Consider the following 27,707-nt stretch of genomic DNA (forward strand, 5'->3'; position numbering starts at 1 on the left):
AGCATCAGCACCAGCAGCAGCAGCAGCGCAGCAGCATCAGCAGCGTCGCTGTCCCCCACTCCCTTCCTCCTCCACCCGGAGCAGAGCACCGTGCGGCTGGGAGCTAAAGTTTGGGTACTATCCGAGTGAATGATAACATCGTTGTGCTGGGCCAGCGTGTTCGTGATTTGTCAACGTCCACAACAATCCACCTCGACGACGAGCAGAGTGGGCGCTCGGAGGAGAAGAGCACCGAGCGGAGACCTCTACACCTAGATCAAAATAAATATGCACAGAGACGATTTTTCTAAAAAGATATTGCGATCTGTACTGTTGGGTTTTTGAGGGGATCCAACATAACAACAACTATCAAAACCGAGTAGCCTACCACTGTGACAATAACGTCCAGATAACCCGTGAGCGAGAGAAAGTGGTGTGCGGGGGATCTGCATGTGAGACGCTGATCCACTCACCGGAGGACAGAGATGCAGCCTGCGAACAAGCTCCTGACTCTGGGTCTTCTCATCTTTATGGGCACAGAACTCACCCAAGTAGGTTTTTAACACCATTTTTTTTCAAAACCGTGTCTGTATTAAAGCTTCACCTTCGTTATGATTGGCTCCAGATACGACGACATGGAGATTAGCCCTGATACAGCCGTTCTAAATAGATTATACCCGGGTGGGGATTACATGATGTGAATGCATTGTCGGGTACTTGATGGGAGCGGGTTAGATTCGACAGCTCTGTGTTCATCCTCTGTGTATAACCGAGGCACACTCAGACAGCGAGACAATGTTTTAGAAATGCATTATATGTTGAATGGCTCTATTGCATTATCATGACATGTGTGCATCACCGCACGTTCCTCATGAGCGTTTTCTGCAACGGAGAGCCATGCAGTTTATTTGACTAAATGATGCTGATTTCTGTTGATGATGAATTTGGTATAAAAAAACGCGACTGCAAGGTTTAGTCAAAGAGATTTCAGCATCCACTGCAGGTTAAATTGCTACTCGTTTGCATGAACAATATCATTGATTTATGGTTATTCAAACATATTTCCTGTTGATTTTCCATGCAGTAGTTGGTAGTTGATAACAAAACAGAAAATTGTCTATTATTTCAGTGACTGCTTTATAATCGACTTAAGACAACTATTTGCCTAGGTTATTGCCTTTAAATAATTCCAGTCTGACAGCATATGATAGGGCTACTCTACACTAATGGATTTGTAATGCATTTACTTCTTGCACTTTTATAACATCTGGGCCAGTGTCTCCTAATGTGTACAGTGTATTGAGAGGAGAGCTCTGTATGGATATTAATTCACTTACTGGAATAGTAATGCAGTTGGTATGAACTCGTAGACCACATGCCTGTCGTGACAACCTAACGGTCCTAATTAATGCCGCATCCACATAGGATGTTGCAACTTAATTAAGAGAAACTAATTTTCATTGAAGTATTTTAATGCATACACTTTGGGAATCAAGTTGTTTTATACATGTATACATGCCCCAAAATTAAGTAAACATAATTGAATCAGATAACAGATATACCGCACTGAGTCTTGCAGTACAGTCCAAGCTCATGTTTGTGTTCTGACATGAACTACGGCTGCCAAACCGCCCAGGACAGACTGGAATGGTTTGATGTAGAGCAGAGAGAAATCATAAATTCTCAAATTGAACAAACCTTTTTTCGGGGCGTCGGGAGTTCACATAAAACACTGCTACCAGAAAGATTGAAAGGGTTGGTTGATTAAATTATTCAACATGCTTCAATTCCCATTTGACATTAGCAAAAGGAGTCACTGGTTCATGGGGATGTGTAAGAAGGGTTTGCTGGGGCGGCTCCTCTTCAAGAATCCATGTCAAACCTCCTTCTTTCTACCTATTGCCTCATATTTCCTAATCCCCCCGCCCCCCCAAAGAACTAGACAGCTGTCTATTTCTGTCTCTATAGCAACACGTCACGCAAGGGGTGGAAGGAAATCCATATTATAGCCAAGTTATTTATGAAAGTTTATATCAGAACACAGAATTCATTGAGACCTATTGAGGATCATAACACATTCATAAGCTATATATAATCACTCTCAAATTATCCTCAGGAATCATTTTTAAAAGATTAAGACTTTAGATCGTTAAATGGCCATCAAATGTCAGATATGTGTTGAAGTATAGCCTAGGTTTAGTGCCATTGGATGCATATAAACAGCATTTGCGAAAAATCTTTATAAATGTTCGACTGAAGAGTGTATTTGTTAAGCCTGGCCTGTTAGGTAAACACGAGTGGTAAAGGTGGTAAACAAACACTATACAAACACGTCGTCAGATAACTCAGAAGTAGCCTCACGCCAGTGAAATGGTTTATCCCGGTTTAAACTTTGTTTGCTCTCTTGGCAAACAGCAAGAGGCACATCACTCCATACACAGCGCGTCTTCAAACAGACAAACAATTGGGCTCATTGTGTTTTTGCTGAGTTGGTTGGTGCTGCCGGACGAGCTGCAGAATCACCAATGAGCACATTTTCTTTCTTTAGTAACAAGAGAGGCTACACATAATTTAAAGGTTCAATGTGTACGATTTAAACTAGACGTATCGTTAGCCACTAATGAACAATAATGATTTCCATAAGGTTATCAATAAAATCGCCACCGAAAACTGATACAAGGCTGGGAAATCATGACGTCACAACACAATCATGTGAAGGAACTATATAGCACAGGAATGTTATCGTATGTCATGGTATTTTGGTCATTGTTTATTAATTAATCGCATATTTATTTGTTATTATGTGTTATTATGGGTTGACATTGTTGTCTTTTAAATGATTTCTCATGCTAGTCTGGAAAAAAACAAAGTTTTGTGTATACCTATGCTAAGGTGTAGAATATCACTAACAAGAAATCCCATGATGCATTGTGATGTACAGGTCCATATGGATATGGAACCAATTAAAAAGGCTGGCCAGCCAGTACCTGGCCAGTACCACTTCCTTTACAAGAATATCCAAATCAACACTCCCTAAGCCCCGCCTGCTCACGCCACCCAGCCGAGCTACACTATTTTGTGTCCAACAGTTGCACGCTAGTTAGCGTGGACGGAACTCTGTTATTTAGTTTATAAATAACAGAGTTATTATTATTTTTATTTTTTTTTAGCCTTCATGAGCGAGAGGCCTGACCCCAGCCTGCTCATCACTGTAGGTCACTCGGCATACAAGCATCCACTGAATGGCACGCCATTAAATATAAATGATGTAGAGTTGATAGCACACACACACACATGCAAAGATGTGAATTAGTGAATTCAGATTCATACCAATATCATCAAGGTACATGATAAGGGTTAGACAGTGAATTCAGATGCATGCTAAGGTCATCTAAATTCAGGATAGGGGCTGGACAGTGAATTCAGCTGTATGTTAATGTCATCAAGGTGCAGGATACGTTTCAGACCCACGCTGTAGAGTCCCAGACCCCACCGTATCCAGTCCACCCTTTAGAGAACCAGACCCCACCGTATCAGGCCAACCTAGTACACTCTCTGGAGACCAAGACCCCCGCGTATCCAGTCCACCCTGTAGAGAACCAGACCCCACCGTATCAGGCCCATGGAGCACACTCTCTGGAGACCCAGACCCCACTGTCTCAGGACCACCGAGCACACTCTCTGGAGACCCAGACCCCACTGTCTCAGGACCACCGAGCACACTCTCTGGAGACCCAGACCCCACTGTCTCAGGACCACCTAGCACACTCTCTGGAGACCCAGACCCCACTGTATCGGGACCACCTAGCACACTCTCTGGAGACCCAGACCCTACTGTCTCAGGACCACCGAGCACACTCTCTGGAGACCCAGACCCCACTGTCTCAGGACCACCGAGCACACTCTCTGGAGACCCAGACCCCACTGTATCGGGACCACCTAGCACACTCTCTGGAGACCCAGACCCCACTGTCTCAGGACCACCGAGCACACTCTCTGGAGACCCAGACCCCACTGTCTCAGGACCACCTAGCACACTCTCTGGAGACCCAGACCCCACTGTCTCAGGACCACCGAGCACACTCTCTGGAGACCCAGACCCCACTGTATCGGGCCCAAACTGTAGAGACCCAGACCCCACCAGACCCGACTCATTCTGTAGAGACCCAGACCCCAGTGTATCAGACCCACCAAGACCACTCTATAGATTCCTAGACCCGACCGTATCAGACCCACCTTGTCAACGATGGGTCACCATGCGAATCGTCCTGAACATCTGCAGCATTGGGCTTCAGGCCGCTCAGCTTCTTGATGAGCCATGATCATTGGCGGTCAGCAATTCTAATTGTGTACATGTAGCCCGGCTGCGACCAGGTAAATCAGGTTTATTCTGAGATTTACGTGTGTGTAGTCCAGAGGTTGATCTTTTAAAAAAACCGCTATAGACCGTTCAGCAATCACTGGAAATAACACCTTTGAATCTATCTTACTTACAAGTACTGACCAAACACTGTTCCCGTCTGTGATTGGTCGTGCTCGCATGTCAATCAAGACTTACTCCTGGTTCTTGACACAGACAATCTGACCGAAAAAGCTTTGTCCCAGCTTTACCGCATGGAATGGCTGGCTCTGTGTGGCTACAGACCTAGACCGCACGTATCAGACACCTCCACGCTCCAAGCCCGTGGGGAACAATGGATAGGAAGCCTAGGAAACCTGGCCACCTGCACACCTTACCCCAGCTGATCCCCATCCCAAAACATGAAGATAAACTACCCTAATACTTTGGAGCTGCACTGACCTCAGCACTGGAGTATAGGCAACAAACTCACACTCACGCACTCAAGTGCACACACACACACACACACACACACACACACACACACACACACACACACACACACACACACACACACACACACACACACACACACACACACACACACACACACAGGCCTAGACATGCACATAGCATTACGCATGCGCACACACCCACACACACACCCACACACAGGTTGTTTTTCTCAAAATGGTTTATTATTCCCTAGATTCATCGTCCTCAATTTAGAGGACGTCTATATAGGGCACTTAGTGATATACTGAATAAACATCCCGTTTAAATAGGTCCCAGCAATGCATCATGGTTCCTTTTTACTTCATTTTTTGATGGTGAGCCTTGCGGTTTGCTGGTATCATGGGATATTTTTAGTGCTGCATGGAACATTTTTATTTAAGAAGTTGGACGCTAAAGATGAGAAGATGGATGACTCCCAAAATAATAAACTAATTAGACAACAGTGAGACGTTTTTCATGAAGCATATTTTTGCTGACCTCCTCATCTTGTCCCCTAGTTTGTTACTATGTGTTGCTTTTAACTTTTAAGCTTACAGTTTTTTTCAATTGCTTGAACACGTTTTGCAAAATTTGGCTCATTGTGTCAAAACTCAACACACAAGCAAATAAGACAACAACACTGGGAAATAAACCATTCACATCTATGTCAAATTGAAACTCGGCTATCGAAACCTAACAATTCTTTGTAAAAATGGCACTCTGATGTCAAAATGAAACACACTTGCATCATATGAATACACTTTCAGATCAGCAGCAACACATTGGTCTACTTTATATAAAACACTGCAGTCTTTCATGTTCACTGTTTTTATTCAGCACCACAGAGGGCACGTTTTCACCACAACCAAAAGAAATACTAAATACTGTATATTGCTCTACTGTACATTACAGTGCAGTAAATACAGTTTGAGCAAAAATAAATAAATAAATAAACCCTATTGTACTGTGAACACAGAAAAACATGTCAATTGTGCATGGGTGGGCTTATGGACCCTGCCGTCTGTTGGGGTCTGGCCATAGGATCTCATCAACATCACAAGTAATATTTTCTCCGCCGCAAAGCATCGGGGAAAATATTGCCTTGTGTGCCGAATCCATCCATGGATTGACCCTATGTTGATGTCTCTGCAGGCCTGTTCCATTGCCTGCAGAAGAGGCATGCGAGCATGAGGTTGGCGGTCATATACGCACCATCTCCAAGCCGAAAATAATTCTTCTATGGGGTTTAGAAATGGTGTGTAAGGGGGCAAGTATAGGACTTCAAATTGATGATGGTTGGTGAACCAGTTGCAGACCAGAGCAGCCCGATGGAAACCAACAATGTATATGTGGTACTGATACAATGGCACATATTCAGCTGTAACTGGATGACACCAATACTGTATTGTAAATGTAAAGGACTGTAACACTTACCTGTACATGTTCACGTCGAAGTCCTTTGACCCTGACACTGTTTCTCTCAAATGGGACCCTGTACAATTGCTTCATGGTCATTTGGTGCTTTACCATGATGCGTCTGATATTGGAAATGCTCACTCGCTCTATGTTATTGAATACTTCTCTATCTGATACAGTCTGAGTAGAGTAGAAAGTAGAGAGTTGAAGACATACCTGTTTTCGAGTTGGAATGTCCTTATTATGGATGAAACTGTTGGTGTTCAGTTTTGGAAGAAAGTGTTTTCAGGTGTGTAAGTAAGTATTCTCAATTAACCAATGTGTTTAGGATTTTGAATAGATGTGTTTTACCAATGGTACAATGAGACGTCATTTTTGAATTAAGTGTCTTATGTATGAAATACTGTGTAGTGTGCAGGAGCAAGTGTGTTGCAGAAAGGAGCAAGTGTGTTGCACAATTGCAACTAAAGTGCAAAGCAGCGCTTTTGTTTAAGGAATGGTTACATGTGTTTAAGGTATAGAAACAAAAACTTCAAGTTGTGTTGCTTTGGTCTAAGCATGTGTCTATAGTGTTCAAGCAATTGAAAAAAACTGTAATATGAAAATGTTGGCAACCCATTAGGTCTTAAGATGTATTATGTTGGTTTAAACTACAATTCTCATACACCTCGGCTAAACTGTGGCAGCATGTGTTTGTGTGTGTGTGTGTGTGTGTGTGTGTGTGTGTGTGTGTGTGTGTGTGTGTGTGTGTGTGTGTGTGTGTGTGTGTGTGTGTGTGTGTGTGTGTGTGTGTGTGTGTGTGTTTGACACACGTGTGAAAGTGTCTTTAGATTGGCCTGTCCTCTGTGATTTTGATTTTAATTAACACATTCTATGTCCTGAATTATCTTGGTAAAGGTAATACACCTATGTCTAAGTATTTCTTAATGTAAACATGCCAATCAAAAACTCTTTACTGCGGTTGTATAACAGTAAATGCAAAAAGATATTTCCTTAATTGCGTCTGGAAGTTCACACTTGCAGCAATACCGACAGAGGCTACACGGTGGCGCCAGAGCCACAGTTATGAGGCTCTTCTCAGACTGCCTCGACGCATAGCGCCAGCCCATACACTTAGACAAGAAACGAAGACCCTTTAAATTAGTTTTTTAATGCATGTCATGTAGCATGACTGACAAGCGATAGTTGTTCATAGTGACTCTATATCAATGAGTAGGCTATGGATGGCAATAGCTGTTTTTGTGCATGCACTAAATCGGACATCGAAGATAAAGTGATTATTTTTTTCAGCCATAAAGTCAAGTGTCTGCATTATTAGAGCCTAGTGTGAGACAAGGTTATCTATGGGGATTGCACTTTGCAATACACAGTGCCGCCGGTCGAATTACCAGTGGAACCGTCGCACTGCCCATTGTCATTCACACTGATATCTATGGACATTGGTGACCAATGAATCACTGCCCGATCCCAGATGTTGACCAGGATCCGGCCCGGGAGTGCGGCAGAGGAACAGACCCGGCTGACATCACTGCGTCTGGATATATAGATCCGTAGTTCCTCCCACTTTGGCTGCCCTCATCCATTGGCAGCCCGCGTGTGTAGTCGGCGTCACTTAATCATTGCGCGCGTGCAGAGGCAGGAGGCGGACCGCGGGCGGGAACAGATAGTAACGGAGCACCGGAGACGGAGCGGCGGCAGTGTGCGCGTGACAGCACAGAGGAGATAACGTTCAAGAGCCTCGCGTGCCTCGCAGTCCTTCTCAGACCCTCTGCACCTCCACCGGCTTCATCGTTTGGACCTACACCTACCAGCCCCATCAGAGATGTCGAAGAAAAGGTTCACCGAACCGGATTCCCGGGTTAAAAAAACAGCTTTTCAAGGCTTTTCATCCATGACCACCAACGACCTCTCACGTTTTTCGCCGGAATGTGTAGAATGAAGTGTTCTCGGTAACTACAAAGGAGAAGCAAGAGTGTGAAGATGTCGGTACCTCTGCTGAAGATAGGCGTCGTGCTGAGCACCATGGCGATGATCACCAACTGGATGTCGCAGACGCTGCCGTCGCTGGTGGGGCTGAACACCACCAAGCTGACCGCGGCGCAGGGAGGCTACCCGGACCGGAGTACGGGAGTAAGTGCGACTGGTCCGACCCGCCAGCCCCTCTTCTGGGCCGGCTGCTTTCCCTCTGACTCCTCGGCCATTTGCCCCGACGCTAGTTAAATGAGATATGGTCATTCGTTCTCCGTTCTTCTTTAAATATTTGGAGAAATGTAAAGATATATATTTTTTCATATTTTTTTTTATCAATTTGTGTCTATTTGCATATCTCGTACACTCGGGTGGTGTTGTATTTTACCCCTTTAATTCCTCATTTAAATAGTAAGTGTTTTCCCGGGCTTTGATTGATGCCCTCTCCTTCGCTGCTCGCGCACAGACCAGTTCTCCTGGTCCCGAGGGGGGGGGGGGGGGGGGGGGGGATTTGTAGTGGAAACGGGCACGCGACGCTTACCTGAAATCCTCCATTGATAAAATGCTTCACGACGACGAACACAAATCCATTGAAATATGTTAGATTCTTTAGCAAAGTAACAGTTGACCGCTGCACGCCTCTTTTGTCTTTACGCGCTGGGCGCTGAGTGCTTCCTGGGCTGAAAGTAGAGCTGGTCTACTGTGACGGATCAGCAGGGGATTGAGCTAATTAGTCAATTTCTCCACCAAGATTTTGATTTTTTTTTTTTGGACCGTAGGCTATATGATTATTATTATTAAACGTTGTTTAATAATTATTCTGGTGTCTCTTTCTATGGAAGCTGTTGAAGTATGATGGATGTAGTGGAGTAATTTTATCCATGCTCCTTCAACCACACTGGCCTTGGACAGTTGTGGACCTGCATTATCATGCTGCTGTATTCAACGGTCAGCTTTTGCATAATGTATGGGGTGTACAGACAGGTGCTGGGAGTAGTGATTTCCTGAGTGTTAAAGACACGTCCACACAATGAGATGAAAAGCACTGCATGATTGACCGATTCTGTGAACTGCTGCTGTTTTAGATTCACTGCTGCAGGTTTTTGGCAGGAAGCAATTATTTCAAAGTATTAACCCTCTACAGGGTTCCAAGTTGAAGGAAATGTGTTGTGTGATTCAAAAAGCATGGGAAAGTTTGATTAGCCTCTTAAACCATTGGCTGATGGTGCAACGAGCCAGGAGGCAGAGAGGCGTGTCCTACTCATTTCAGCCGACCAATAATCTCCATGTATTGTGCTTTGCTCACTCACACGATAACAACTATAATCCACCAAAAACCTGATGGCTTAAAACCAAACAGCTTGCATCACGGTGACTTGCAGATCCCGACCTCTAGATTCTTTCAGTCCTTTTTTGCTGTTTTTTTTTTTCTCGTCTAACCTATTTGCCTCTGTTCCCTCACTCCCTCAACCATATTGTCTTACACTTCCACCTCTACCCTCCACCCTCCACCCTCAGGTACTGCCAGCGAACCCGGAGGACTCATGGCAGGTGTACAGCTCGGCCCAGGACAGCGAGGGCCGGTGCGTGTGCACCGTGGTGGCGCCGCAGCAGTCCATGTGCTCACGAGACGCCCGCACCAAGCAGCTCCGCCAGCTGCTGGAGAAGGTCTGACCGCCTGTTGTTTTCGCTATTACTGTTATTAATTCTTATTAGTATGACCTTGCCCTTGGGAACGCTGGCGTCAAGGTTCATGCCTGTGTGTACTGTTTATACACACACACACACACACACGCACACACACACACGCGCACACGCACACACACACACACACACACACACACACACACACACACACACACACATACATGCACACAGAACTCTGATCACTTGCTCAAAAATGCATTTCTACCAGGGCACATACCAACAGAAACACACACACACACACACACACACACACACACACACACACACACACACACACACACACACACACACACACACACACACACACACAGACACACAAACATGCATGCATGCATACAAAACACACACACAGATACACCCACAGAGAGAGACAGAGAGACCGACAGAGAGTCGCACGCCAACCTCTTGTTTTCAGTGCTTAAAACAACTCTGCCCGGAGCTAAAAATAGTGCATGTGTTGTAATGGGCTCCCAGGATAGCCTGGGGTTGGAATCACAAGAGGCTGCTAGGCTGCAACCCCACCAGTAGGCAGTATGGACTCTGAAGCTCTTCAGCAGAACAGAACAGTGTAGCATCACCGCAGGTATTCAGAGGAGGAAGCTCCTCCCCTCTACAGGTGCCGTGCTCTGCATTGAAACACCACAGGTGTTTTTAGTCCAGGTGTGGGTTTGACTGCAACAGCTCATCCGATGCTAAAGTATGTGCTGATGTAGGCCTCCTCGCACCGTGTTCCTCGTCAGCTCTGTCTGGGTGGCTGTCCTCTGGATAGGAATCTGATTCCCATCATGCAGACTCAACCCTTTTTTCCTTTAAACGTATCAGAATGTGAGCGTAAACGCTGTGATACCTTTCCCTTCGAAGGTTGATTCCCTGATCCAGCACTATCCAAGATGGGGATTCAGTAATGTGATTAAGCTTGGAAGCATCGTAGTAGTGTACACAAAGCTAGCTTTAAGGCAAGGACAAGGCGTGGTTTAAAAAGAGAATCAATTGGATTATTTGGAAATAATATCAAGTAGAGCAACTAGCAGATTTCCCTTTCTTCACTGCCACACTGTACCAGACTGTTTTTTTTAGTGCAGTGTTGTTTAGTGTCGTGATTCGTTTGGTGGTGTAGTGTAGTGCAGTCAATGTCTGTTCACGTGTACACAAATGATCTCCCCTGATCTCTTAGGTATAAAAACAGACTGGTCAGTATATGTCAGGGTCACTCCATTAGCAGTAGTCAGGTTTTTTAAAGTCAAGCAAAAGAGTATTTCTTCAGTATCTACATGTGTTTTAGGATTTGTTTCTTTAACGTTTGTAGTTTGTGGTTTAGATGATGAGCGTTGGATGCTTCAAGCAGCCTACAAACAAACTTAACAAGGTGCAAGAACGGCTACTGCAGAAAACGTGATCATCCATGACCATGTCTGTACTTGTACTGTGCCCCTCTATAGGTCCAGAACATGACCCAGTCCATCCAGGTCCTGGATCAGCGGACCCAGCGGGACCTGCAATACGTGGAGAAGATGGAGGTCCAGCTGCGGGGTCTTGAGACCAAGTTCCGACAGGTGGAGGAGAACCACAAGCTGAACATCGCCAAGCAATACAAGGTAAATGATGAGCCTCCATGTTCTGTCCTCGGCTTCTGTCGCCTCATCACATCACCCATTCACGATGGTGACATCATAAGGTATCATAGAGTCATGTTGCATAGTCATGTCATCATCATATAGTCCCGGAGTTGCGACGATATGACCATTGAGAATGCAAACTAAAAATGTAATTGATATTCTCCGCTCATTTCATCTCAAGTTTAAAGTAAATAACAATGGTGTTACAGACCCCTGGCAATGATCAAGCCTTTAATGTTACGCGCATATAAACTAAAGCAGTCATCTGACAGCATAAGAACACAAAAAAATTAGTAAAGTGGCCTGGTATACAATCATGGTACAAACTGTCTATGCTGCAGTAATGTAGCTGTTCTGTCTTTTTGATCGATTAAATGCATAGCATATAAAACAGCAATTGACTATTTGGTTTGCATTTCATTCCAAAGTCAGGTAACAGATTTGCTACGATAGATCTTTCATGGTAGATCAGTCATCACATTAATACCAATACATCCCTTCTCTATCTGCAAAAAGAAAATCCTGCGACATCAACATTTTTCCTCCATCCTCTCTGAATATATTAAGAACTAATTTCACATGTTCATGCATGAAGACCCATTTCACCAGCACACCCGCATATCCGCAGTTCAACCCCATAACTTAATGTGTGCACTAAATGTCTCTACGTGTGTGTGTGTGTGTGTGTGCGCGCATGTGTCTGCTAGATAGGTTAGCAAGATGATAGCCCCTGTCAACAGTCTGTCGTTTTCTTGCTTACAGGGCTAACTTTAAGACATGTAAAGGGAGAACAACAGGGAAGAGGAGACAGGTCTGACCCCTGAACTGGGCCACAGTACTGAGAAAGTTTGGGCCTCAAACAGTTAATTTACCTATTAGCACCATTAAGACTAAGACACCTTACCCCTTCCTCCCCCCCTCTCCCCCGCCAAGACAACCCACCACTGATCTCTTCCTGCATGTAACTGCTGTCCAACTTCGACATCTCAAAGCTTTTTTCCAACGTAAACCCATTATTATTATTATTATTGTTATTATTACTATCATTATTATTAATATTATTATCATTATTATTAATAAAGTAAGTATCAGTAACTGCTGTTTTTTTTTCATTTTATTTTATTTTATTTAACTTTGGCTTTTGTCTATGCATCTTTGGTTACTAAACAAATCTATACATACAAAAAAATCTAGACGTAAAAATTCGAAAACACTTTGTTGTGTGTGACATGTACAAAGCATGTGATCCTTAATACGATGTTGCATTTTAAACTATGATGACCAATAAAGAGCTTTCCCAATTGTTGTTGGTGTGCTGAGGGCTTGCTTTTAACTGGCTGGTCAACACCTGGGGGTTGGGGCGGAGCCTGTCTCCTTGGCCAATCCAACCAGGGGAAGGGTTGTCGCCTGGGGGATTGCGTGGTTGCTCAGATGCACTTACACCGACAACAAAACGCACTACATGTGTATTTATACGCTCTGAAAATACACGCATGCACACACACAATAACACGAGTAGCAGGGGTCTTCATGCTAGGACAGCGGCAGGCTAGCGCAGTGTAGTCAGGGCCAGACAGGTGTTTTACTTTCTTTTATAAAACCTTCTCTCTTTGGAACGTGACACTGATCCGTCGCATATTCTAATCCTTCCAGGCCATAAAATCGAAAATGGAGGAACTTAGACCCTTGATACCAGTGTTGGAGGAGTACAAAGCCGATGCCAAATTGGTATTGCAGTTTAAGGCGGAGGTCCAGAATCTGACGTCAGTGCTAAGCGAACTTCAGGAGGAGATGGGGGCCTACGACTACGAGGAGCTCCACAACAGAGTGTCTAATCTTGAGGACAGACTCCGAGCATGCATGCAAAAATTAGGTAGGCAAAGAAAAAAAAATCAAGCTGTCCATTTCACAGACACACGCACACACACACACACACACACACACACACACACACACACACACACACACACACACACACACACACACACACACACACACACACAGACACAGACACAGACACACACACACACACACACACACACACACACACACACACACACAAACACATACACACATGCACACACCTCCCCCCCAAAATACTCACACGTACACATGTCTATTCCATGGCTGAGAAGAAGAGGAGGGCCCGTCAGGCATATTCACATCAAGATATCCTTCTACTAGGATATCTTTGTGGTGGCTCAAGAAAGACCCATCGATAGCTTAGAAAACAAATAAATGAAATGCTTTTGCACAGGATTAGAGTCAATTTTGGTAATTCTTAAACAATCGTTGAAACTCTTATATTGACTATAATACTAGTTATTTTTTTAGATATACATGCCATTAGGGATAGAGTCTTTCAACTGGGAGTCAACAACGCTTAAAACACTAAACACTGCCCCTACAAACCTGCCCTCATTGTGATGGGAATGTGTATGATAGCGGGCTGCTGATTATAGTGGATGGTGTTAAAAACCTGCATCCCCATCCCCCCGGCATAGACGCACACACTGATCCACATCAAGGGTGTTTCACGTTGAGCTCCAGGGGGAATACACCACGGCAGATCAGGCTGGTAATGGCTTGTTATTTTGGAAATGTTCTTCCAAACCCACCACCAGCTCTGTCTTTTAGCGATCTATCCTTGCCTGCCTTGTTTATCGATACACACCATTCCCCATGAGCTGTCACAACCTCCCATAAGTATTTATAATCCTGGGTTGTATGAATATTATATGAATATAACATTATATGAAACTTAGAGCCATATCATTATCTGTTCATATCATATTGTTATGAATAGGGACAGCATAATGTCATGCAATGCACGCTCATGAACATACACACACACAAGCATGCACACACGCACATGCACACACTTGTACTCATTACATCCCCGAGCAAATGTTCACGACGAATTAATGAATTGAGTAATTGAATTGCTAATAATAGAACAAAATGAAAGTTCTATCAATCACATTGAGCAGAGCAAACCAGTATGTATAATCCATTAAACATTAAATGCCCTATGATGAAGAGCAGTAAATAATACCCCATTTTCAGTAGGGATTCAGAATGCATCATGGAATATTTCTTGGTGGTACTCCATAGTGGCCATAGTGACCTATGAGAGTTAGAACTATAAAATCCTAAATCAATATCAATGTACCGTAACATGGGCTAAAGAAAACTTAATTTTCCAGGTCTCGTTTGAGAAACACTCTTCATTACAAATAATTCATGCGAAATAATGATCAAAAACACATTCCTACCTATACATCGACTGATATTGGGAAGAGAGTCATTGTGATGTGACAACACGATCCAAATCGTCGTTGTATCATTTCCATTTCTCTATGCACACTATTTACAAACCTCCCCCACTTGTTCCCTGGTTGTTTTCACTCTTCATACCCAACATTAGCCCTATGTTACGTCACATTTACTTTGCATTCAGCTCATTGCGCGGAGGCTTTCATCCCAGCGACGAGGCTGTGAACAATCACCGGCCAGCAGATCAATAGCGGAGCAACCTTGCGTTTAAGTGCTGCACTCCACTCCAAGCAATCCTCTGAAAAGAGCTAGAAACGAGCGTAACCCGAAACCCTTTACGGGTCCCGCAGCCCCACCACCATCTCCACCCCCCAGACTGCCCCAGCACCACCCTTCCTGCCCCACCTTTACCCCTCTTGCCCCACTCCACACGCTCTGCCTGTCAACGCATTAGTTGCTGGACCAGAAGTTTACAGATCAATTTGTCCCGGTTCTCCTCCTCTCTTCTGAGGAGGAAGAGAGAGGAGAGAGAGTAGGGGTGGATAGAGGAGAGAGAGGAGATAGAGCAGGTGGAGAGAGGAGAGAGCATGAGTGGAGAACAGGAGGAGATGAGTGAGGACAGAGAGCAGGAGAGGAAGGAGAGATCAGGAGTAAGGAGAGGAGGGGGAGAGAGTAGGAGAGAGAGGAGAAAGGAGATAGCTGGAATGGGGAGCAGGAGGAGAGGAGGAGAGCTGCAGAAGCATTCTGCTATCATAAGATGAGGAGAGCAAAAGAAGAGACTGCTCCCATCAGGAGCGAGAAAACAGAGAGAAAGCACCTCCTTTCATCTTCACACGATAACTGGCCTCACATACACACACACACAGACACACACACACACACACACACACACACACACACACACACACACACACACACACACACACACACACACACACACACACACACACACACACACACACACACACAGACACACACACACACACACAGACAAACACATACACACACACACACACACACACACACAAGAACACACAAAGCAGAATGTGTGTCTCTGTGAGTGTCCGTGTGCACAAACACAATTTGCAGCCAACTCCCGGTGTTTTTGGGAGTCTCTGGCCCGCAAAGGTCACTTCTCCCATTAGCATGCAGCTCCATTATTCAGGAGGAGTGCGGCGGAGGACTACCGTGGGAAGGTGTAGATCAGACCCGGCAGGGAGGTAGGACAGGGGGAAATTTATGCCGGCCATTGTGGGATAATAGACGGAGCGGGGACGCGGGGGGTGGATGACCGCCGTGGTTGTGAGGGCACTGAGGTGAGGTGATGGAGTGAGCGAGGGGGGTACAGAGACGCAGGCAGGGTGATGGATACGTGGGGCTGTCCTCCACCCTATAGGAGAGACTAACGGCCTCGCTGCAACATCCGTCATCAAAGCAGGGTGGAGGCGGGGCTAGTGCGGTATCAGTTTTCTGGACAATGATCAAATGAAGGAGCTGGATGGAGGGTGGAGCACACACACCGCCTCGCAGTTTGGGCTCCGCCCTCGTCATGGCGGTGGCGGCCGCGCCGCCCCGAGCAGCGTGCGATTCTTTCATTTTTATTTTTCATTTCTCGTTTCTTTTGTTACAGTGCAAACCCAGTCAGCGCCTTCTTCATCATGGCACATATTTGTAAACTTTGTGCCCCCCCCCCCCCATCAGCACCACCGCAAACCCACCCTATGTTGACGAGATCAATAGCTGTCAGGCTTTTTTCCGTCTTCCTTCCTCTCCCCCCCCCCATTAAGCCAGTTCATCTCCATCGTCCACAGACCATCAGTTTTCGCTCTTATCCCCCAGGACACTGGAGAACAGAGCTAATGGTGTGTTGTTTTCCAGCAGCCCTCCCCCCTCCCCTCTCCACCCTCCCCCCTGCTGTTGTTTTTTTCATCTGATTTTCCTCTCTTTTCCTCCCTTGCTCTTTGGTTTAGTTTTTTTTTTTTGCCGTCCATTATTCAGGCCAAAAGGGGATTATTAGGACATCCACCCCCCCCCCCCCCCCTCCATCCCATATGCATCTCCCCCTGGTATGCAGAGATCAGCATCATCAAGAGAAGTGAGGCAAAGCTGTCTCTCACCCCAGAGTCTCCCCCCTGACTATCCACACACTTCATCTAAAGATAGAGCCTTGATGAGTGTGTGTGTGTGTGTGTGTGTGTGTGTGTGTGTGTGTGTGTGTGTGTGTGTGTGTGTGTGTGTGTGTGTGTGTGTGTGTGTGTGTGTGTGTGTGTGTGTGCATGTCTGTGTGTTGGTTAGCATGTGGGAGGGGGTGATTTTACATAAATAAATAAAATCAACAAATACATCAATGGGGGTCGGCTTATCCCGGGCCGACTGACGTAATCCCGGTTGCGTAAAGGAGCGTAGGGAATAGTAAACTCTGGTCGCGTGACAACGTGTTGGTCTCCTTCCAGCTGCCACCTATGAATAAAGCAGCACACACACACAGGGGAGTCTGTGTGTGTGTGTGTGTGTGTGTGTGTGTGTGTGTGTGTGTGTGTGTGTGTGTGTGTGTGTGTGTGTGTGTGTGAGAGTGTGTGTGTGTGTGTGTGTGTGTGTGTGTGTGTGTGTGTGTGTGTGTGTGTGTGTGTGTCTGTGTGTGTAGTGGGACTTACATAGGCGACATATGGGGCAGTAGGCGATGTCCCACATTTGCCGGCGTAGGTTAAACACCAAAAAACCGCTCATGATGCACTTTTGCGTGTTTTAGCAACGTGTTGGCGATAATAAAACCCAAGACATATATGCACTGGTTTCTGCTCAGAAATGTCAACCATACAAACCTGAAAGATGGGGTCAACTCAAAGAAAGTTGAGGTTAACTTCAAACCCAAAGGAAGCACATAACATCTTGATTCATCTCCGTTTTCTCTCCGTCTCTCTCTCGCTCTGTCTCTCACTCTCTCTGGCTTTCACTCTCTCTGTATCACTCTCACTCTTGCTCTTGCTCTGTCTCTCTCTCTCTCTCTCTCTCTCTCTCTCTCTCTCTCTCTCTCTCTCTCTCTCTCTCTCTCTCTCTCTCTCTCTCTCTCTCTCTCTCTCTCTCTCTCTGTCACTCTTTCACACATGGTATATAATAACCTGGTAAATATGTGGTAGCATTAAATATGCTGGCCTTAACATGGCAACAAGGGGACAGTAGTTTATACAGACCCCCCACACATGCCTGTACTTCATATGGACCCCCCACCCATGCCTGTTGACTCTGTAGTTCATGTGCCCCCCACCCATGCTTGTAGTTCATCCGGACCCCCCCACCAATAGCCTGGTGACTCTGTAGTTATATGACCCCCCCCCCCCACATGCCTGTAGTTCATCCGGACCCCCCACGCATGCCTGGTGACTCAGTAGTTCCTGTGCCCCCCACCCATGCCTGTTGTCTCTGCAGCGTGTGGTAAACTGACTGGGATCAGTGAGCCCATCACCATCAAGACGTCAGGCTCCAGGTTCGGCTCCTGGATGACCGACCCCCTGGCCCCCGAGGGAGACACCAGGGTACGTATTCTCTGTCTCTTCTCTACCCTCCGAGCACTTGTTTACCTTCATGTCACGTTTGCCAGCCAACCCCACTTTTACATCTTCCTTCTGCTAATGACTGTATGTATTATGTATTATGTGAAGGTTTGTTTTGTTCGAAAAAACAAGACAGGATACAAATACTAATTTGGCTTATTACGCTAATTGATCTGATTTGTGTTTGACTACGTAGAGTAGACAAATACATTAGACCAAAATATGCATGAATAATTACCTTCCCGTAGAGCCTGGATGTGTTTGCATGGGGAAGAGGTGGGCGAGTGGGCAGTGGTGCTCACACAGCCTTGCACTGTGGGTCTTCATTCAAATGATTGCTGTGCGGAGCATGAGATGCTTCCAAGACCATTAGGAGTACTGGAGGTTATGGGGTATCGAGAAGATGGAGGTAAGGATAAAGAAAGAAAGGAGGGAAGGAGGGAAGGAAGGAAGGAAGGAAGGAAGGAAGGAAGGAAGGAAGGAAGGAAGGAAGGAAGGAAGGAAGGAAGGAAGGAAGGAAGGAAGGAAGGAAGGAAGGAAGGAAGGAAGGAAGGAAAGATTAAAGGAGGGATGAGCATGAGTGGCAGGAGTCAAGGATGTAACCGAGCAGAGTAGATGAAGAATCAAATAGAGTTTAGGGAAGAGGAAACGGAGAGGGAGGCAGCGTTGGGAGTCTAAGTGACCAGAGCAGACTTGTCCTTTAATCATCAGCGCGCTCTGCTCGGCCTCTGGAACCCTCCGGAGACCCGCTCCCTTTATCCAAATCATTTCTAAGGCAATCAGCAAACAAGGACTATAGGCGTGTGTGTGTGCGAGTGCTGGTGGGTACAAGTGATGTGTGGCCGATGGTAGCTCTTTCAGTCCTAGTTAGGAGGACCAAATAGCAGAGGCCCCCCGGCATTCATCTCCGGAATGGGCCATCCCTCCCGACCGGGCCCTGGCTGGGGGCTGCAGAGCAGGGAGCTAAGTGTCCAGGCTGGGGGACATGATGGGTCTCTTTGTCTGGGCTGATGAGTGGTAATACCCCAGAGCTGTCATGGCGTGTGTTAGTATTCACAAGCTGTCGGACCCCGGCCCGCTCCTCTCCTCCAGGACCCGGTGGTTCTGCCTTAATTAGGCCGCTTGTTGATTTGTGTGTGAGTTGATTTCTTGCTGCATGGTTCTGCTAAATCGGCATTCATGCCCCAAATATCAATGCGGTTGGCCCTTTTTTGGAGAAATGATGGCGATGGAAGTTTTTAAGTCACTGGGGTATTTCATTCACTGTGTGCGTGGTAAACATGCTGATTCTCTTTCCCCTCCTCCTCCTCGCCGACCCCGCCCACTCCAGGTGTGGTACATGGATGGCTACCACAACAACCGCTTTGTGCGCGAGTACAAGTCCATGCACGACTTCATGACGACGGACAACTTCACGTCCCACCGCCTGCCCCACCCGTGGTCGGGCACCGGCCAGGTGGTGTACAACGGCTCCATCTACTTCAACAAGTTCCAGAGCCACGTCATCATCAAGTTCGACTTCCGCACCTCGGCCATCAGCAAGTCCCGGCAGCTGGACTACGCCGGCTTCAGCAACGCGTACCACTACGCCTGGGGCGGCCACTCGGACATCGACCTCATGGCGGACGAGGGCGGCCTGTGGGCCGTGTACGCCACCAACCAGAACGCCGGCAACATCGTGATCAGCAAGCTGCATCCCAGCTCGCTGCAGATCGTCAAGAGCTGGACCACCAACCACCCCAAGCGCAGCGCGGGCGAGTCCTTCATGATATGCGGCACGCTCTACGTCACCAACGGCTACTCCGGCGGCACCAAGGTGTACTACGCCTACTCCACCAACTCGTCCACCTACGAGTACATCGACATCGCCTTCGAGAACAAGTACTCGCACATCTCCATGCTGGACTACAACCCGCGGGACCGCGCGCTGTACGCCTGGAACAACGGCCACCAGGTGCTGTACAACGTCACGCTGTTCCACGTCATCCGCTCGGAGGAACTGTAACCGGGCGGGGCGGGGCCGGCGGAGGAGGGGGGACGGGGGCGGAGCCATCGTCAGCGGTGTTCAGACGCTTATACTGTCCGTGTAGACATTGCTCACACATATATATATGAAGATATATATATATATATATATTATATGTATGTATACACGGAATATATCATGGAATATATATCTACAACAAAGACAACAGAGAGAGACTCTGTGCCCGCAGAGGACGCGGTGCTTTAGGACTCGGACGGACCGTGGCTTAGTGAATGCAAAGTGGTAGAATGTACATTATGCATTAAGTTACGACAAAAAAATGTTTGCTATGTAGAAAAAAAAAAGATTGTAAAACAAACACAGTTCGACAGTAGGATGAACATTGGGAGGAGGAGAGAGAAGAAGGGAGAAAAAGATGCCAAAAGAAAAAGAACATCATGCCTTTTTTTATATTGGAAAACCCGATTCCCATGACCTGCTTTCCTCCTGCTCTGGATCTCCTGCTGTCTGCGGCCTCGACCCCTCCTCCTGGGGGAGGCTCCTTCAAAGAGACGACTGTATCAGGGCTGAAGCCCACCCACCAGGGTCAGGTGGCTGAGAGAGAGAGAAGGAGAGAGTGAGAGAGAGGGAGAGGGAGTAAGAGAGAGAGAGAGAGAGAGAGAGAGAGAGAGAGAGAGAGAGAGAGAGAGAGAGAGAGAGAGAGAGAGAGAGAGAGAGAGAGAGAGAGAGAGAGAGAGAGAGAGAGAGAGAGAGAGGGAGGGAGGGAGGGAGGGAGGGAGAGAGAGAGAGAGAGAGAGAGAGAGAGAGAGAAGGAGAGTGTGTGAGAGAGAGAGAGGGATGGAGAGAGAGAGGGAGGGAGAGAGAGAGAGGAAAAGAGTGAGGGAGGGAGAGGAAGTGAGAGAGTTTTGCTACCCAGAGGAAGGCAGAGCCGCTAACTACAGTTGTATTATACATATCCTTTTTTCAATCAGTGCAGTAGCAAAAAAAAATCAAAGTCTGTAGAAGAAAATAAAAGATAAAAAACACCCATGAAAACATGAGCTAGGAGATCCGGAAGGCAATGACTGTTTGCAGCACTCCTGTTTGAGATTATTGTTCGTGTTTCGTGAAGACGTGTGAAACCAAGGCTTTCTTTGCATGAGTGTTTTTTTAATCATTCACTGCGGTCTGCCCTCCTGAATGTCTTTTGTTGTACGAAACAACTCGTGTGAATAAGTAAAAAAAAGATAAAACGAGAATTGCCAGAGCTACAGCGGGGGAGGAAGGGAGCGTAGCTTGCGGAATGTTGCTTTTCACTGGTTTATATTTCTGATTTTTGGCTTTAGGTTTTCTTCGTTTTTCTTTTCCCCGTCCTGATTTTCTGTTTGAGAAGATTCCTTTTTGATAAGTGTGACTTTGAATCGTTGTAATCGTTGCCACTAGTTTTGCTTCTCTGCATTTATTGCACCTGGCCTGAGTTTGGTCCAGGGGGGGATCAAATTCTATCAGACTCAAATTGATCCTCAAGAAAAAAAAAGATAAAGAGAGTCAAGTGAAACTAGAGAAAAAGGCGAATGTATCACGTAATGTATCCTCCATATCCTGTCCATGACCCTTGCCCCAGACCCCTAGACCCTGGCCCCTGGTCCCTAGCCCCTGGCCCCTAGCCCCTGGCCCCTGCCCCCTAGCCCCTGGCCCCTAGACCCTGGCCCCTGCCCCCTAGCCCCTGGCCCCTGCCCCCTAGCCCCTGGCCCCTAGACCCTGTCCATGGCCCCTAACCCCTGGCCCCTGCCCCCTAGCCCCTGCCCCCTAGCCCCTGGCCCCTAGACCCTGGTCCCTAGCCCCTTGCCCCTGCCCCCTAGCCCCTGGCCCCTAGCCCCTGCCCCCTAGCCCCTGGCCCCTAGCCCCTGTCCATGGCCCCTAGCCTCTGGCCTCTAGACACTGGTCCCTAGCCCCTGGCCCCTGCCCCCTAGACCCTGGTCCATGGCCCCTAGCCCCTGGCCCCGAGCCCCTGGCCCCTAGACCCTGGTCCCTAGCCCCTAGACCCTGTCCATGGCCCCTAGCCCCTAGACCCTGGTCCCTAGCCCCTAGACCCTGTCCATGGCCCCTAGCCCCTGGTCCCTAGCCCCTGGCCCCTAGACCCTTTCCATGGCCCCTAGACCCTGGTCCCTGGCCCCTAAACCCTGTCCATGGCCCCTAGCCCCTGCCCCCTAGCTCCTAGCCCCTGGCCCCTAGCTCCTAGCCCCTAGCCCCTAGCACCTGGCACCTGACCCCTGGCCCCTAGCCCCTGACCCCTGGCCCCTGGCCCCTAGCACCTGCCCCCTGGCCCCTAGCCCCTAACCCTAGCCCCTGGCCCTTAGTCCCTGGTCCCTGGCCCTTTGCCACTAGCTCCTGGCCCCTAGCCCCTGGCCCTTAGTCCCTGGCCCCTGGCCCTTTGTCCTATAGCTCCTGGCCCCTGGCCCCTGACCAGTCTGACTCCCGGCCAGCTGCCCGACGATGGAGGAGCTGGCCGGGGTGGTGATGGGGTGTGATGGGGTGTGATGGGGTGTGATGGGGTGTGATGGGGTGTGATGGGGTGTGATGGGGTGTGATGGGGTGTGATGGGGTGTGATGGGGTGTGATGGGGTGAGATGGGGTGTGATGGGGTTGTCACGGGGTTGTCACGCCCTGCAGGCCCTCCCCTTCAGGGCCCGCCCACTGCTAGTGAAGGATGATGTTTATGTGTATATCCCTGGGAAGAAGACAGCTTCTCAATACTTTTTGTGCTTTGCTGGACATGTGTGTTGTATCTAAGATGAGATAAGTTCAATGATTTGTGTCAATAAAACTAAACAAAACGAAAAAAAAGCTTAACTGCAACCTCACAGAACACGGTTGAGACCCGATTCTTTTATCGCTTCATGTCGTGTTTCAACATTAACAACCATCCTTTATGCCTTTCGATGTCCCCATTGGCTCTACGCCTTCCCTTTCACGATATCATAAACTCGACACTGTGATGATACCATTTGGGAGAAAAGAGGACTTTCCACGCAATATAATATATCATAATTATTCCCCCATCATATTCTCGACACATTCATTTACAATTACTGTACGATATAATTAAAGTATATTGGGCCATCTTTTACACTTTGTATCAGCACAATTCCCTCCGAACTCCCCCTCCACCTCTTCCATCCTGTCCATCGCTGTCTTTGAGTCCCCGTCCTCTGTAGTCGTCTCAACGCGGCCCCTCTGATGTTTCAACCCATGAATAAATGATTGCTTCTATTCTCCGCCGCCATCGCTCAGTCCAAACAGAAGCCGGTGGGCGTGGGCACCAGGATGTGGTGATGCCGCGAGCGAGGAGGAGAAAGGCTGAACGCACACCAGGGAGAAACGCTAGGGCCCTGAGCGAGCTACACAACTCACTGTCACTCACAGAGCGCAGAATGCCTGTTCAAGGGATACGTCTGCATATTCGAAGGCCGGTGAAGGGATTGACACACTGAGATTGTTGTGTGCTCCAGTCAGCATTGAGACAGCCACTCCCAGCCGTCGGACGTTTATGTTGCAGACTTTAGTTACTTTATGCATTTAGGCCTTTTTTTGGATGTCTATCTCAGGCAGACAGACCGGCAGATTCAGTCTGTCCGTCTGCCTGTCCACCTAAGTCTGTCGGTATGTTTGCATCAGTCTATCAAACAGTATTACTATTTGTTTGTTTATCTAACTAATTGCAGTCAGTCTGCTTATTATTATTATCATCCTCATGCATATCATTCATCCTATTTATTTTCAGTCTCCTGCTTTCCTTTCCTGTCTGTCTCCTATTGATTCAATGCATTTGACACCAGAATAAGTTAAATAGGGCCTGTCTAATTACCGGGTGCAATCTGTCCTTCTCAATGCACCGGATATTGCATGACATTGCTACTGCATCGTGGACCAACAAACACACTCAATAAAAATTGTGTCCTAGCTTGGCAAGGGCATACGTCGAATAAAGTATTTTGATTGATTGGGGGTCTTGGAAGTGGAAGATCTACAAGGCAAGCAGTAATACGATGGTTTGATGTGATCACATCAAACCAGTATCAGTATCTTACTCGTATTTAAGGTCTCATTGTATATACATCTTAAATATTCAAACACAATGAAACACACACTCACAGGCCAAGGCCATAAACAAGATAGAAAAGCACACAAACACACACACTGACGTACACATACACACACACACACACACCTACAGAGACAAGGTTGGGGTTATGAAGATATACCTTTCTGGAGCGAGGTGTTGGACCGAGGGGCCAGATGCTTCATCTTAATCTGTAACGCTAAATCTCTGGCTGGCCAGATAATGGTTGGTGATGACGAGCGCGGAGGAAGACAGCGCCTCTGCCAAATGTTTTACTTGGCAGCGGAAGACAAAGGCTGGGCAGTCTGAGCGAATTTTGATGATCACAGTCGATTTTTTACGGTATAAAAACTCATTTTTGTCTCATGGCAAATTTGCAGATGGTGGAAAGTTGTGTACGAGCCTTTGGAGTTATTGCTGTATAACGCTTCGTCACTCATTCAGCGTCCTGCAAATGTTGGGAACGGTTTTATAAAAGTTAGGAAAACTTAAGTAATCAACATGACTTGCCATTCCCCGGCACCCCCAGCCACCATTCCTCATACGAACACACATTGTATTTTTCAGGGTTTCATTACATATTTAATCCAATAAAATGCATCGAGTGAAACAAAGGAAGAAAAATCGTAAAACAGGACTCAATTCCACCGCTCAGGGCGAAGTCTGTCAGCCATTGAGAAGCACTACAAGCAGCCCGACATGGGTCGGAGTCGCAGGATAAATCAATACAGACGCTAACAGGAGCGAGAAGGAGAAACTCCACAACGACAGCGAAACAATTCTTTTTCATTAGGCGGTAATAAAGGCGGAGAAGGGCGGTTGTTGTCCAGCTTGCGGTCGTCAGTGTGTCGGCTCGGCTTACTGCCGCGTCCTTGTCAGCGATTCCACACCTGCTCTCAAAAACAAAACCTGTGTCCTTCATTAGCATTTTCCTAAATACATTGTCCTCATAAGCAGCATATGGCTACAATGGCAAAACACACACCCACACACACGAGCAGAAACACACACACACAGACAAAGACACACACACACGCACACAAAGACACACATGCGTACACATAATCACACACAAAAACACACAGACACATATACACAAACGCACAAAGACAAACATACACCCACACACAAACCCAAGCACACAAACTCACACAAAAATACACATACACACACATGCATTTGTTTCTCACACTTAAACACGCATACACACACACACAATTACACAAGGCTGTACCAGAACCAAGTTCACTCGTAAGGTCATTTCCTTTTGCTTAGAAGGCATGATGAAGCATGACAAAACAAATTTGCCGATACCCTATACTGTTGAGATTGCAGTTGACGGCACACCGTGTCTGTTTACAACGCCTACAATGTGCCGCATCCTTAGCTTCTATCAACTCTGACCTAGAAAACATTTCAGTGTTTAAAAGGAGATATGTCCTGAACCTGAAACTGTGCTTTCCTTTCATGGGACATGGGGGGACAAGTGCTCTGTATGTCGAAAAAAACACACAATGGGCCCTATCTTGCATCCGGCGCAATTGACTTTCTACACTGACGCATGTATCGTTGCTAGTTTGCAACTGGCGCAGAGCGTTCTTTTCCCTCCACCGCCACGCGCCTGTAAATTAGGGAATGATCTAGTGCCCCAAGGGGCCGTTCGGCGAAAGGAGGAGGCGCGTTCTGGCGCAAACGTTCCCTGGTGCTATTCCCTGTGTGAATTAGGCCATATTATTTGGCCATAAACTGAGCCATTTGAAGCTTGAAATTCATGTGGTCATGCATCTGTCTCATCGGAGACTGTAAACGCGCTGTAAAATTTCAACTCGTCAGATTAAAATGCGCTCATGGCTCTTAAAGGGGACGGGAGATGGCACTCTCATTGGTTTATTGCACGTTACGCCCAAACAACACCTACGGGTAATTAGGCTACTTCAGACCAACCCTTTTTAGATTTGCGCCGGGCGCAAGAGTCATTTATGCGCCGGTAAAATATCAACATCGCCATAGAACCGCCCACAAAGGTACTTGCGCTTGGCGCTTCTCACTTGCGTTTCAGACCGTTAAAATAGGGCCCAATGTCCTGTGTGTGTATGTATTTGTGCAGTGTGTGTTCAAGTCTGTGTTTATCCATCCCCTGCTGGGGGAGTGTGTATCAGTGTAAAAGTCGGTCGGCTCTTCAGTATATACTCTACTACGTGAGTGGCTCGCTGTGCTTGGTCGTGCAGAGCACCTACAACCACACTGGGCTACCACGAGTCGTGAACAGTGTTTTGCCCTGACAATATGGACAATCCATTGCATTGCCAATGTGTGCTGTGTGTGTGTGTGTGTGTGTGTGTGTGTGTGTGTGTGTGTGTGTGTGTGTGTGTGTGTGTGTGTGTGTGTGTGTGTGTGTGTGTGTGTGTGTGTGTGTGTGTGTGTGTGTGTGTGTGTGTGTGTGTGTGCATGTGTTTCATGCATGCTTGCGTGCGTGCGTGCGAGCAACGTGAATGAGTGTGCCTGCCTACCATTGTGTGTGATTGGGTTTATGAGTGTGGGCTATGTATTGCTAACAAGCTGTAGTGACAAAATTGCCATGCCATCTGTGCACACAGGAGATTTCACACACATACACACACACACACACACACACACACACACACACACACACACACACACATACACACACACACACACACACACACACACACACACACACACACACACACACACACACACACACACACACACACACACACACACACTCACACGTTCTGTTTCAGAGCGGTGCTGTGCCAGTATTCTCATTGGTAGGCTCAGCCAACACCGTCACATGGAGGGAGAACTCAACAAGCCTGAGCCAGTCTCATCTATTCTCATCCAGCCCCGCTCCAACACTCCCCGTTATTTCAGATACAGTCGTGCAGTACAAAGGAGAGAGATACACTCCTTAAACGCACAAAATACACGCTTTTTGGAAAATGGCGGTACTCTCAAAACGGTTAAATCGTGAGACATTATCGCCACTCTTATGATTGTTTGAGGGCCGGCTGTGAGAAACAATGAATTATTCAGCGTTGTGTCTTTGATGGCTGAACACCCGACCACTCGATGGGAAATAAATAAATATCAAACCCGTTTGGAGAATTGTTTTAATGTGCTGGAAAAACATTGTGGCGAGTGTCTCAGACAGACCACCTGCACCCGATGAGCAACCTCAGCCAAGGGGTTGATAGGATTGGAGCTCATTTGAACAGAGCCGCTTCCCTGTCAACCTTCATTTGTCTCT

General features: G+C 47.0%; 1 protein-coding gene across 2 annotated transcripts; it reads left to right on the forward strand.

The window, feature by feature from the left end:
- On the forward strand, positions 1-23,182 carry olfm1b (olfactomedin 1b). Of its 2 annotated transcripts, none has more exons than XM_060050483.1 (6): positions 1-530; positions 9,716-9,865; positions 11,344-11,499; positions 13,174-13,393; positions 18,223-18,329; positions 19,678-23,182. In XM_060050483.1, exons 1-6 carry the CDS (start codon positions 465-467, stop codon positions 20,350-20,352), a joined length of 1,374 nt encoding a protein of 457 aa, XP_059906466.1. In that variant the 5' UTR covers positions 1-464; the 3' UTR covers positions 20,353-23,182. The 2 variants fall into 2 exon arrangements, with proteins under 2 accessions (XP_059906466.1, XP_059906465.1); XM_060050482.1 differs by lacking the exon at positions 1-530 and adding an exon at positions 7,827-8,359.
- The last annotated feature ends 4,525 nt before the right edge of the window (positions 23,183-27,707 follow it).

The sequence above is a fragment of the Gadus macrocephalus genome, chromosome 4, assembly GCF_031168955.1.
Source record: "Gadus macrocephalus chromosome 4, ASM3116895v1".
Classification (NCBI taxonomy): domain Eukaryota; kingdom Metazoa; phylum Chordata; class Actinopteri; order Gadiformes; family Gadidae; genus Gadus; species Gadus macrocephalus.

What these genes read in the sequence shown, in the direction of transcription:
- olfm1b (XM_060050482.1), top strand. Translation starts at nt 8,210, where the DNA reads ATGTCGGTACCTCTGCTGAAGATAGGCGTCGTGCTGAGCACCATGGCG. An exon ending in TCCGCCAGCTGCTGGAGAAG is followed by an intron (nt 9,866 to 11,343) that starts GTCTGACCGCCT and finishes GCCCCTCTATAG; the next exon opens with GTCCAGAACATGACCCAGTC. An exon ending in AGCATGCATGCAAAAATTAG is followed by an intron (nt 13,394 to 18,222) that starts GTAGGCAAAGAA and finishes TTGTCTCTGCAG; the next exon opens with CGTGTGGTAAACTGACTGGG.